The 13672-nt window shown below is 39.1% G+C and overlaps 1 protein-coding gene across 11 annotated transcripts in view; it reads left to right on the plus strand.

Moving 5' to 3' along the window:
- sorbs1 (sorbin and SH3 domain containing 1) overlaps positions 1 to 13672 on the plus strand; it is a 42705-nt gene that overhangs the window by 5561 nt on the left and 23472 nt on the right. For 7 of the 11 annotated variants that reach the window (XM_079688627.1, XM_079688633.1, XM_079688635.1 and 4 more), the window contains exons 2-12: positions 5265 to 5307; positions 6300 to 6386; positions 6732 to 6848; positions 7575 to 7681; positions 7813 to 7954; positions 8116 to 8145; positions 10117 to 10256; positions 10972 to 11032; positions 11189 to 11263; positions 13036 to 13071; positions 13237 to 13339. In XM_079688627.1, the coding sequence (XP_079544753.1) occupies positions 6353 to 6386; positions 6732 to 6848; positions 7575 to 7681; positions 7813 to 7954; positions 8116 to 8145; positions 10117 to 10256; positions 10972 to 11032; positions 11189 to 11263; positions 13036 to 13071; positions 13237 to 13339 (845 nt within the window). In that variant the 5' untranslated portion in view covers positions 5265 to 5307; positions 6300 to 6352. Of the gene's footprint in view, positions 1 to 1545; positions 1649 to 5264; positions 5308 to 6299; positions 6387 to 6731; positions 6849 to 7574; positions 7682 to 7812; positions 7955 to 8115; positions 8146 to 10116; positions 10257 to 10971; positions 11033 to 11188; positions 11264 to 13035; positions 13072 to 13236; positions 13340 to 13672 lie in introns of those variants that run through there. The other 4 variants (XM_079688631.1, XM_079688629.1, XM_079688630.1 and 1 more) reach the window with 3 other exon arrangements.

The following is a 13672-nucleotide window of genomic DNA, read 5'->3' on the forward strand; positions in this document are numbered from 1 at the left end:
AAAAGGACACTTTAGTCCTAAAGGTCACAAACATCCTCAAATATCAAAGTGATACCATTGGATCACTACAAACAAATGAAGTGGTATTTCATTAGGCGAGGTTCAAAGGATGTTCTGATATTCATATAGATTCATTTTAAGCTCCATCCGTTATCAACATGGATGCGTAATCCTGCTCTCAGGCCTATAATGACACCACTTTTGATGTTACATACATTTCCTTTTATGCTGCAGTTGTTTGAAATGAACTTCAAATAGCTTCCTGGAGGAATGTGTAGAATCCCAGGCTGCCTTCCAGCGTGGAAGCTGTTTATGGAATAGAGTTGGGAGGGTGGAGGGGTAGGTGTGGGGGGGGGGGGGCTATTCTCAATTAGGGGGATAAGCTGCTGCTCCGGAGCGGCCCTTTCGAGCCATGTTTGGAGCTGTTTGGTGGGATCCACGCTCAGCGCTGGATAGCTTCTCTCCTCTCTGCCATTTGTTCACAAAGCAGAAGTCAAACGGCGTTATGTAACAGCCCTTTCTGTCCGTCCACAGTACAGCTGAACGTGTGGAGAGAGCTCTTTTGTGTTAACATAGCTCACTTTTAAGGCGGCCTCTGACTGCGACACAGAGACCCCCTGTGTGAAATACATCATAGTTCAACTTGGTACCACCCCACCTTTGTTTAGTTTTCACAGGGGGGGGAGACCGACAGAAGCTGGAGGCTGATTCAGATGAACTGATTGTTGCTGCTCTGGTCCGCTGGAGTCATAAAGCAGTTCGGGAAAAATCTATTTTATACTAATTAAAAATAATATATATAATGACTAGGGTCAGACAAATGTGTTGGGTCACATCCATTTGTTTTTTCCAACATCTAAAGAGATACAAGTTTCGTTATAATCACAGTGACATCAAATCAGCTGTTAGAAAGAATATTTTCTGTAGTATCTTGCTCTAAAAAACATTGGTATCAGCTCTCAAAACAAAACATAGTTTAGTACTGAAACAAATGTATCTCTAAAATATTATTCCTTAACAATAGGGAACTTTTCAACAGTTGCGGGAATGCACTTATTTTCTATCTTTCCGAGAGTTAGATGAGAGGTTTGACAATCTAATCTAACTAATATAACTGGAGCATTAATATTGATATTAATTGACAAAAAAGTTGCAGTATTTATTCAAACTAGAGTATCAACATACACATACATCTACATGTTCAGAACATGTTTTGATATCATAGATCTAATCACGCATTAGCATAGAACCAGTAAAGCTCATTGAGTAACTTCATCAGGTTGACTGAAGTATTAAAACCTTATGGACGGCTGAGTCATCCAGTAGCGAATTCCAGCCGTCCTCCATTGTTGGTCTGTCTCTCGTCTTCTGTCTCTACAGAGCGTTTGGAGGGGGTGGAAGGATTTTATATGGTGGTCTGCACAGTTGTTGAGTGGGTGCAACATTCCCAGGTGGCATGTGGTGACAAGTCCATCAGGGCACGCCTGTTGTCAAAAACAAACAGACCCCCTACATAGCGAGGGTCAAGGTCAATGCTGGGACCTGTCCCGCCCAAACAAGAGCCTCAAAGCTCAGCCGGAGCCCCAGGAGGCTTCAGAGGGACCTGATGATTGTGGAATAAGGACTTGCTGTGCTCATCATCCAGAAGGTAATGCCCCCCCGCCCCAGATCTGCGGTGATGTGTTGGGAAGTTTATTGTTCTGGAAGGTATTTTAGATACACCCAAGAGTATTTGGTGGGAGATTTATATTTCTGTGTGTAATGGTGCAAATGGTTTGAACGGTGAGGGCGTTTATTTGCTGGGATTTCCCGGAATCTTGACTGATCATTTTAGTGCATTAATAAAACACCTGTTAGACAAAGTTTATACAAAGTCTCTCAGGTGTGAGAATTTGGAGTCTCAAGAGACAACCAGAATATGTCTGAGATCACTTGTAGCCATTTTTGTGTTCTTCAAATGCTTGTTTGATTCTCGTCCTGGTGTTACTGTTATGAGAGTTGGTCTCATGTCATTTGTCAGATCATGATGTGTCAGTTTACCAAGAATCCCCATTTTGAGAGTGTGAGCTTAAACCTTAAAAAGGTAATAGTTGTATCTGTTGAGCTACTCCGTCTTACTGTACTTACTAAAGGCAAAAACGACACATACACACAATAGTTTGATGCTATGACAGTACGTATATATTTTTGAAAAAAGTTAAATGATGTCAAGAGTTAAAACAAAACGTATATGATTAACATGATCTTAAGCAATTAAATTGTTTACAGTCCAAATACACATTAATAAATGTAATTAGAGTTAGATGTATACCCCCTATCTAACCAGAATGGATCCCTTATATCCCGTGTTGTAATATCTTTCAGTGATTTGTTTTTTTCCAAAGAGATTGGATTTGCAATGTTATTTTCTTTGAAAACTTACATTCAGATGGACTTATCCTTTCAATCTATAGTCATATTTCCCCAACACAATATTTGTATTTATTATGTGGTGGAAGTTTCCCCCTAAACCTCCAATATAGGTGTTTAGAGGTATACATTCAAAAACAATCCAAAGTGTAGATTTTGGATACAAAATTGCAACATATAGACGAAAGAAAATCAAATGCAAATAATCTTTTTCTTTCCCATTACAGAATATAAATAATGGTGAGTGTTCATCAAATCCATTTGTGTTCATAGAGAATTGTAAAATTGTGAAGCAGGGACATCTAAAAGCCTTTTTGATTATAAGGAGTGTTTTTGCACGGCTCTGCTCTGAGGCATCTCTTCCTAAAAAGGCCAGGGATGATTTCTGCTCTTGTGTGTTTATACAGTGTGGTGAACGCTGCAAGCTGTCATCTTCCCACTAGCTATCATATAGTCTGTGTGTGAGAGGATTGAATACTCCCTTTAATACTGTATATTTACAATGTTGGGGTTCATCCGAGGATACAACGGAAGTAGGGTTGAGATAAGTGTCATGAATGCCTGTTAATGGTTTTGGAAATGAGAGCATTGATGCGTTGTCTCCCCGGGATGCAGGGGGTCAGGAAGCAAGTTGACTTTATTAAAGAGAGAAGGGAAATAAATAAAGAGCTCCTGGTGCTCTGGGACAGCTCAGCTCAGGCTGCAAGAGCTTTTAAAAGGTTTTTAGCTTGGTGTCCCGGGGGACCTATTTGGAATCGCTCCCATTTTCCCTCATCCATTTAGGGCCTATTTGTGGAGGTTTCCAGCTGGAACATAAGTCCCCTGCCTGTTCTGCAGGTCGGCTTATTTACCGCCGTTTGTGTAAACACAGTGCACACGCAGTCCCACGCTAACTAGCAAACACACAAGTTAGAAGACATTCTAATGAGTTTCCTGTTTTTCCCATTACCATTATCAATAGCCTGCAAACAAAAAACATTATTTGTGTTCGTCTGTGTGACAGTTTGATTGCTTTTTTTTTAATGTTTTTGTGTCAATTCAATCAGCCTTTCCTTGGCATTTTAAATGGGGACGTCTCCTAAATCAGCGGTGCTGGCTGAGCACAAAGAAGCCCAACGGAGCAGTGGGAAGTGTTTCACAGACACTGTTCTGGTGGACCTGGTGTTCCTTCTGCATGCTCCACTGATGCAGCTCAGATTAACATATGTTTGTTCTCTCTAAAGCCCCCCCCCCCCCCTCTTGCCCGTCCTTAAAGGGGAACACAGATTTATATTTGAATTCATTTCATTGGTCAAGGGCTTCCTCCCAAACTAAACTTAAGCCATGCAAAGTGCAGTTTGTCATGCCAAAGTTTAAACTACTGAATTCTTGTCCGCGGTTAAGTTTTTTACATTTTAACTAGTTTTTAGCCAGAGATTAAAGGTAGTGAAGTACATTTATATATTTATAAATATATATATATTTACTGTACTTAAGTACATTTTTAGGGTACTTTTAATTAAAGTCTTTCATTACTTCATACTTTACACATTTTAGAACCCAAGATTATACTTTTTACTCCTGTATTTGACTTCTTCACTTGTTACTTAATAGATCGAATTTATTGGCTAATATGAAATATAAATCAACTATTAAAAAAGCATTGCCATCATTTATAGGTTAAGATATGCAACAGCAGCATATACGTAATACAAATGAGCTCCACCGTTACCAGCTGTGATGAACACATTAAAGGGGCCCTAATTATTTTTCTTTTACTTGAGTAAAATATCTGAGTACTCTTTCCACCTCTGGTTTTGATTAATAAAAGAGTCTCCATTGTAGTTAAAATGATTTAAAGACAATCCACAGACAATCCCTTCCCTAATTCTTTTCACATGTATCAGCTGTTGCCATCCTTGATTAGATAGTTTTTTGGCTTTGTGATCATAGATATCATAATGAAATAGCACATGAGGAACAGTGATATTAGATTGTTAGGACACAGTCAACATATTGTCTTGCTGTTTGCTCCTTTTTCTGCAATCGGATTGGACAGTACATCATCTGATTGTCATTGTTTTATAAAGCAATACATTTTCTATTAATGACACAGTTAAAGCTTGTGTGTCATAGACTACATTTGATGACTGGAGGTTCACCGTCTTCCTGTCTGGAACCATTGTATCTCATTTCAGTGTGTAACCTGTGTGTAACCCAACCATTGTACTACCACAATTTCATTAGCTGTTCCCCAATTACAGCTATTGGTTGCAGTGCGTCCACTTTCCCTACAGTAGAAGCGACAGCCTAGCCAGCCCTTTCAATGATTCTTCTATATACCTAATATTGCCACACACTCTTCCATAATAAAATACACTGCATGCTGAAGGCAGACTGCAGCAAAGCAATGGCCCGGGTACCGAACGTACCTTTTTATATACTGATATCTGCTGGTAGTCACATTGTTTTTTATAAAGAAATTGTCAAAATGTTCTTAATTCAACTTCTTAAATGTGAATATTTCCTTGTTTCTTTACTCCTCTATGACAGTAAACTGAATGTCTTTAGGTTGTGGACAAAAAAGACGTTACTTTGACAAAGCTATTTTGCCCTTAACAAACAATGCTTATCATTTTTCACATTGTTCTGATATTTCATGAGCTCTTCAATAAAGGTCAAAATAAACTCACGCTTACCTTCTTAACTGCTTCGTACAAACATCAGTATTGATTCAACTGTCTGTGACATGTAAATTGCCTTGTGTTGCTGTACCAAGCATTTTTGTTTATCTTCAGGTTAAAGTATAATTCATATCAGCAGCTTTCCATGACAACACTGAGTTGAATATTTGTATCCCTGTGTTTCTTCTCCAGGGCTCTCCAGAAGGGGGCGGCGTGAGACCGAGCACGACTCCCAGTAAGTCATCTCAGTCTGGAGTAGTTTCAGTGCTTTTGGTTTGATTGAATGCTGGTGAAGCACTCAGACATGTACTCAAGTACTGTATCTAATAAGAAATGTTAGATACTTGTAACTCCCTAAAGTCTTTTGACATCATGCTTCTTTATGCTTTTAACTCTACTACATTCACTTTAAATATTAAGTACTAATATTTTTGTAATAAACCATTATATGTTTTTATAGCGTAGGCTACCCAGCAGAATATCAACTTTTAATTCAATCAAACCCTACATTTACCATGCAGGGAAGTGATGAACACGTTAATGCATCAATAATTATAGAACAATCGTTTATTATATGGTTCTGTAAAGTACCAAACTGCAAAAATTACTACTTTTAGTTGTAGTACTTTAAGTATATGTTGATATACTTTTGTACTTTTACTTGAGTGCATTTTGAATGCAGAACATTTCATTGTAATAGAATAATGTTATACTGTTGTATTACTTTTCTTAACCCTAATAAGTGGGTAAAAAAGGACCCGTATTAGAATAATATGTGTTCTTATGCCATTTTTGTCATTTAGAAAAAAAACGAAATTCCATAGAAAATGCATGTGGGTCATTTTTGACCCACTTATGGAAGCTTAGGGTAGTAATACAAAAACTACAATTTCTTAAAATTTAAATTTAAAATGTGAATGGCATGATATCCAAAACATGTTTTTGGAGGAATTGCTGGAATATGAAATTATAAAAAAATGTAATTACAAAGATACTTAAGAAAACCACCTCACCGGGTCAAAAAAGACCCACTTATGCATCTTAGGGTTAAGTAAATAACGGAGTACTTTTCCACCTCTTCATCCATTCACACAAGCAGACACAAAAATGTTCATTTAAAGCTTTTAATGGAATGATGTATGCTCTCTCTACATCTTGAATTCCTTCTATCAACTTCTAGATTATGAATTGAATGAGATTTGTGTGTGTTTTGTGTTTGTATTAAAGCCCCACGCGGTCCTCGATCAGTCTCCGCTGTCCGGATCACGCCTCTGAAGACCATGAAAGGCTCTCCTGACCTGATTCTTGCCGCAGGTTAGATATCCCTTCGCCTCATCAATCTTTCAGGGCCTACAACAGTGGGACGCCTCACACTCTCATAGAAAACATGCAATGACACTCTTAAAACTCACTTGTTAACAACGTGGTGTCACTTTAATAACCTGTGTTGAGATGGGACGATCTCCAGCTGCTCCACATCCAGCTCTGTATTAGTTTTGCAGGACAGGAAATTAATTTGATGGCCTGGTTTTGATGTTACAGTTCTATTTCCGTCATTTGGGGCATGAGGTAGCAATAACTTAGATTTCCAGCAAACCAAATATAACAAGAACAATGAGGAGCTGCGGAGATGATGCTCTTATTTTTCATTTTCTTCAGATTTGGACCCCAGCAGAGTGTGCAAAGGGAAAGGAGTGGTCACTCTTAGGGCCACCCTGGTCCATATAGACGAGGAGGGCTGCATCAGCAGAGAGCCAAACGTCATCACAGCGCCAAGTAAGTGCGAGCGAATGCCACAGCTGCTTCATAACAACTCTCCACATGAGGAAAGAATATTTGTGGGACAGTAACAGTTTCACGGCCGTATGAAAACAGGGCACGTCACTGTGCGATGAGGACACACTCTGTGAACGTTGCCGTAATTTAAAAAGAATGCCATCATGTCGTTAGAATTCCCCACATGCCTTTCACAGGTCTCTTTGGATGTCAGGATTATATTAGTCGTCATGTTTTGAAGTGTGTGCTCAGTTGGTGGGCTTAAAGGCCGATTGCTCATATTTTCATGCGAGTGTCAAAGGGCTTTATTGTTGCGGACTTCCCACTGCACTTTGGAGCAGGGGGCCGCAACTGTGGGCCTGTTTGTTACGTGGAGCACATTGGAACCGGACTGGAGGCCGGCCAAGGCTTTTTGGGAGATGCTTTAATTGTTGTAGAGAATATAAAGGCCATCGGAACAAACAGCCTTTGCAGCTCGCTGAATAGACTCTTTGTTCTGACCAGAAAGTTCAGAAAACTGTGGGAGTATCTTTTCTTTTTTTCCCTTTCCTGGGCATATTAACATCTCTGTGCATGGAAACCTCCAAGCAAAGCATTCACGCCCTGCGGAAAGAAATGGAGATTTATTTGATAGCTGTTATGCTGAGTACTTTTTAGTGTCATCCTAAGTGATTTTATTCCCGCTGCGCTGGCTGTCAAACTGAGAATGTTCTGGACTCTTTTCAGGTGACTGGAAAGGCCAGATTAATGGAGACAGCTCTAAAGCAGGATTGGCAGAGGGAGGCAGCAACATCACAGCTGATTTACCACCTGTAAATAACACTCAGTGCAAGGTACGTTTAATTTCACCCAATAGGATCTTACTATAAGAGCTGTGTGATCTGTTTATTTTGAGGTCTTTGTATTAATATTATTATTATTAATTATTGTATTAATTAAATGGCGTACTTTCTGTTATTTTCAGGAAAAATCACCAGAGAGCATAAAAGAAAACCAGGCTCTATGGTCCAGTGATATCCAGAACTGTGTCTCGTCTCCCCCCGGCTCTGTTTACCCCTGCACGAGCACAGTGAACCCCACCATAGTCCTGCTGCAACACAACAGAGGTGAGCACACCTGTCTTTTGCATGCATTGGTGCATCCTAGCTTTATGTTACTCTGTGATCCATTAGCCTTCTCTTGTTCTGTGTCACACATGATGTCTCACTTTGGCTTCACTGTTCAGTCACATTTCACTGTGCTTGTCCTTGTCTTTCTCTCACCACAGAGCAACAAAAGCATCTTTCTCATTTTCAAGGTATGCGCTGGGGTCTTGGTGATTTCTATTTGTAATTTATTTTTAATTTCAGCAGTCGTAGTTTTATTACAGCGCAATATTTGTTTCTACTCAACTGAAGCATCTGTCACCCTCCCACTGCCTTGACACAGCCGGCTAAATGCCACATGCCTGATGAAGTGAATGAGTCATGTTTTATGTGTCAACGTGTTGGAAAATATTTGAAACGTTTATTTGCTGACAAGAATGTCCCAGGCTATAGAGAAACATCAAGGCTACGAGTTATGTTATGTATGTTTGTCTTTTTTTTTTCTAATATGATGCTAATTTAAGACCTGCGTCACACTAGATTTCATTTTGTGTCCGTTGCCAGATAAAGATTAACACTTTCATCCACTTACTTGACACCTGAGACATCTCATTCATGCGGCCAACTGTCACATGCTGCATAATGTGATGCAGTGTTTACCTTCGGGGTCAGCTGTTGTTATCAAGGCTTTACTGTCATGAGGGAACAACAACAGAAAGTTCCAAGAGAATAGGGGGTGAAAAGGATTTTGGTGACACGTAGTAAGCAGTCATGCAAAAACAAGAAATATATTTCTATATATTTCACATTTGTTGTGATATATGTCAAGCCTTTTATGCAATGGCAAGTGTTGCTACATACATTTCCCTCAATTTATGATATTGTATTATCATAAATTCAATTTTTTTTGTGGTACAGAATACATTGTGTGAGGCAAAATCTAGAGAATTATATGTATAAAAGGCAAAATATTTATTTGATCAGGGGCACATGACATGCGGTACCCATACATTTTCCATATAGCTGGAAACCCGTAATAAAGTTTATAGTTTTGGAACCAGAGGCCTGTACTAGGAATCCAGTTCAACATAACCTGGATATGTTTGAGTTATCTGGCTTAACTAACCCAAAACAAACGCGATCTCGCTAAGTGGTCCTACGGCGCTGGTTATCAACTCGGTAACTCAAGCCAGGGTTTCTCTGTCCGGCTGAGTGCGTGTTCAAATGAAAGGGGCGGGGTTAGCAACATTTGACCAATCACAAACATGGACAAGAGTACTGACAGCGCAGCGTCATTCTTCCTGAATGAAAAGTAAACTATAATATTAGACAAATATGAAGACGTTAAACTTTAAACATCCATGACTTAAACACTTTATCCAGGATAAAAGCCACATAGTTGCACCTGCAAGGTGAATACAGCTGGTAACAAAAATGATCATTCATATCACATCATATCACATCATAATGTATCATATATTTTCTTATCTGAGTCAGCTTCTTGAGCCGTATCTGGCCGTGCAACACTTACAGTGTCACATACTGTATGCAGAAGTATTATTTTAAGTTGACGAAACACTCGAGACAAATGTAATTAAAGTCAGATCGTGTCTTAGACGTGGCAGTGATATCATAAACCTGTTAATGTACGCATTCAAACACTTTTTCTTTTAACAGCTGTATTCACCTTGCAGGTGCAGCTCTGTGGCTTTTATCCTGGATAAAGTGTTTAAGTCATGGATGTTTAAAGTGTAACTTCTTCATATTTGTCTAATATTATAGTTCACTTTACATTGAGGAAGTATGAGGTCAAATGTTGCTAACCCCGCCCCTTTCATGTGAACGTGCACTCAGCTGGACAGAGAAACCCTGGCTTGAGTTAACGAGTTGATAACCAGCGTCGTAGGACCGCTTAGGTAAACTGGGTAACTCAAACATATCCAGGTTATGTTAAACCAGCTTCATAGCACAGGCCTCTGGCCTCAGGTCTAACACACATCACACTTATTTGTCATTCATGCTTGTATTTTAATTTCATCCCGCCTGTCATTTGCTATACGCAGCCCACATTATCTGTATATCTAATGTCCTGTAATTCAATGCAATACTTTAGTGCCATGAGTCATTTCACTATAAATGCTCTATGAACTTTTGTCTGGCTTACTGATGTGTTTTTGTCACAGACCCAACCCCAGAAAGGGACAAAAGCCCTGATCCGGGGAGGGACTCGGTCAGTCCGGATGATATGGACTTGAAGAGGCTGCGGCTGTCTCTGCACTCCCCTGACTTCAGTCCTGTCAACAAGCCCATTGTGCCTGTACGGGTAAGCAACACAACCGCCTGTCAGATGAAGATAAATCTACTCACTGCGGATGTTTAGAGGGTGTGTTGTTCATATGATAAATGGGCCTTTGATGTAACAGTAAAAACATTGTTTAAAGCATGTTACCAAACGTGTTTGTAATATAGTCAGTTGTTGATTTTTGCTGTATTTCTGAAATGTTTCTTTGATTTGGTAATACTTTTTTTAATCGATCAAAATTGTTTTCTCTCCTGTGTTATTGATTTATGATCACACGAAAATAAATCTTCTACTTGTATATAATGATTTTAAGTTTTTCAAGAAATGTCAACAGCTGGGGAAAAGAAGTACAGACGGGTGGGTGACAATGTATGTTTAAATGATTAAAATAAATAACCAAACCGGCTTATCCACAATACGTGTTTACTTTGTTTTCAGATTGCAAAGAGAAATTGAAACTCTCTTTGAAGACAATATGAATACTTTTACTCCTATTTATAACATGGGGTAAGCCTCTTGTGGCTCAAATTAGTATTACAAAAACAAACTCAAATAATTATCCTATAAAAACAAATCATCTGCCAAAACCTTTTTTTTCTCCTGTTCATATGTCACAAGAGAAAACAATTTAGATCAGACTTAGAAAAATGTACCATTGAATTGTTTTCTCATTTACCTCTCCGGCTAATGGTTCATCCTCAACTATTAATGAAAAGTCTCCACATCTCCATTTCAGAACACAGAAAAGTCCAAAGACTGGTACAAGACAATGTTCAAGCAGATCCACAAAATACCTGGTAAGAGACATTTATCAAATCTACTTTTTGTATGTGGGATCAGTTTTGTCTATCATGTTCCTGTGCTGTTGTCCAAGCCCTGTGTGTGTTTCTATATGTGTGTGTTAATATGTTTGTTTGTCATGTTGTCCTCTGTCTCTCCATCACTGTGCTCAGAGGCTATTGAGGAAAACCCTTACCGTCCCACCTACATTTTCCCCGAGAACTGTGATATTCAGATGAAATCGAAAGGTATCCGCTGACAGTGACTCCACTCTTGTTGGCTTAATAACTGATCTGCAGCCATCCTCGGCCCTTTCAAATACTTGAGCTGTGTTTTAACCTGTGAAAAACAAAATATCTTAAAGATGGCCTCAAGTATTTGAATGGCTTTTACCCAATCTTTCCCGACATCCGTTCCATAACATAGCGCCGTTTTATATGAACTGCAGGTTTCGTGCACACTTCCTGTGTTGCTGTCCTGGGACATTTTCTACATCACTAGGCTTTTGGATTTAAAGGGCTTTATTTTACAGACAATATGACATGTGACATTAAGAAAAGCACAGGTGTAAAAGGATAAAATGAGTGATGGCTGAATGCCATTTAGCTGTTTCTGTGTCAGAGCCTCGTATTGGCTCACTGTCAGTCTTTCATGACCCACTTCCGCACTTGAATAGAGCAGAGTCATCATTAACGTTATTAGCGACACATAGGCTTTTCCTAATATGACAAGTCCAAATCTGTGCTGGTACAAAAACAGTTAGAGGTACACTTTTTTTAACGTATTATATGGGACATTAATGTAATGTAATGTAATGACAGTTCACTAATTTGCCACATTTGGGTCAGTTTACTTGTTCAAAGTAAGAACCCTGACGAAGTCCAACAGTGCTAGTTTATTATAGAGACAGATTTGAAAGGGGGAGGGAATTACACACGCAAATGGTCCACATGATTGGAAAATAACTCGTAGTTACAAACTGCCGGTTGGCAATTGAGAGTTGCATTATGGGAAATGTAGTCAGTGTTTCTGTAGCTTTTATTAAGGGGAAAAAATCAGGATATCTCAGCTTCTGCTGCATACATTTTTACAGAATCTGTCTCTTGTAAGTCCCCCAATTTTATAGAATTATCATATCAAATTGCCCGGAGTAACCCTTAAATGTTTTGCCATGTCGTTAAAAACCACGTTTGTGGGTTAGTTTCTAATTCATACTCTCACAAAACAATGGTTTAGGCTTTAATAATCTTGATTCAAACATACTTATCTGGTTAATTACAGCATTGATAAGTCATGTTGAGGAGGATGATGCACGAAACCTGGTAGTGCCATTCTACTTTCACTTAACAAATTGTAGCAATTACTCATGGCTTTTTTGTATTTGCTGTTAACCATCAAATAATTGATTGATGTGAATAATCTTTATTTTTCAAACATGTCATAAACACGCTATCATCAAGAGCATGAGCAGTCTTTGGATGTAGCGTGCTTTGGTAGCCACCAGATGCTGCTACAGACCTGCACTTTAGTCTGTACTGCCCTGTGCCCGGTCTTACAGGCACTATTCAACCTTCAGACTGCGTACCGCTCCTAACAAGCTTAATCTACTAATGTCAAAGTTTGATTTGTCTAAGCTTGACCACAATGTTTAGTAGAGACTTACCCTTTAAATGTTATGTCACACAGAAATACATTACTTATTCAGAGATAAGTTTGAACGTGGCAATCGTGACCTTTTTGCTTTACAAAGCATTACTTATTCAGAGCCTTGATCGATGCTTGCATCCCTTTTGAGCTCAGTAATGCTTCCAGTAAAGTGCTTTGAATCGACACACTTTGATTGTGTTTGATGAATCTGTAATGCCTAATGGAAGGTGTGAGGCAGGAAGGAAAACACAGGAAAAGAGTGGTTTTAATGCCTTGTGAATTATTTAGGTTTGGGCTATGTTTATTATCTTTCCTGTAACAGATTACAGATTGTTGTAAATTCATTTTGGCTGTTGTTTGCACCTGCTTTCAGATGATTGTCCCACTCCCTTTGGTTACTTGGAAGATGGTGAGTTTTGGCTTTCATTTAAATACAAAATCATCCATTATTAGTATTTGTTGAGGTTGGTCTAAAATGACACTCGTGAATCAAACACAATCCGCTCTTCTTAATCATCCGTAATATTTCAGTTGATGCTTCAATGACCGTCAGTATTTGTGTGCCTGTTTCCAGTGAGAACAGTCCCGCGCTCTAAGAGTGACGCCGTGATGGATTCAAGAGGCCGCTCGATGCCCGTGCCAAGGCGCTCCTCTTCCCTCAAACCCTCTGCCAAAAGGTCAGCATCCTCCACCTGCTCCAACTGTCCTTATGACTTTCACTTTGGTGTTTAACACAAAAGCACAGCACTGTTCAGGATTGTTAGTGAAGAAAGGAGCTGTTTACAACTCAGAATGCTGATATCAATCACCAAGAATATAACTCTAAGAAGAGAAATTATATTTATGTCTGTTTCTTAAAAGAGTTCCAGTGGTATCAAACCAGGCTGTAATGTTTGTGGTAATTCAATGTTCTAACAGCATGACCTAAAAGTCTTTTGATGACCAGTTTGCATTGTTTATTTCCCTACAGTGCTAGGAAGCCCTTTAAGTCAATGAGTCGAATAATTGGT

Source organism: Notothenia rossii (assembly GCF_949606895.1).
Source record: "Notothenia rossii genome assembly, chromosome: 6".
NCBI classification, from domain to species: domain Eukaryota; kingdom Metazoa; phylum Chordata; class Actinopteri; order Perciformes; family Nototheniidae; genus Notothenia; species Notothenia rossii.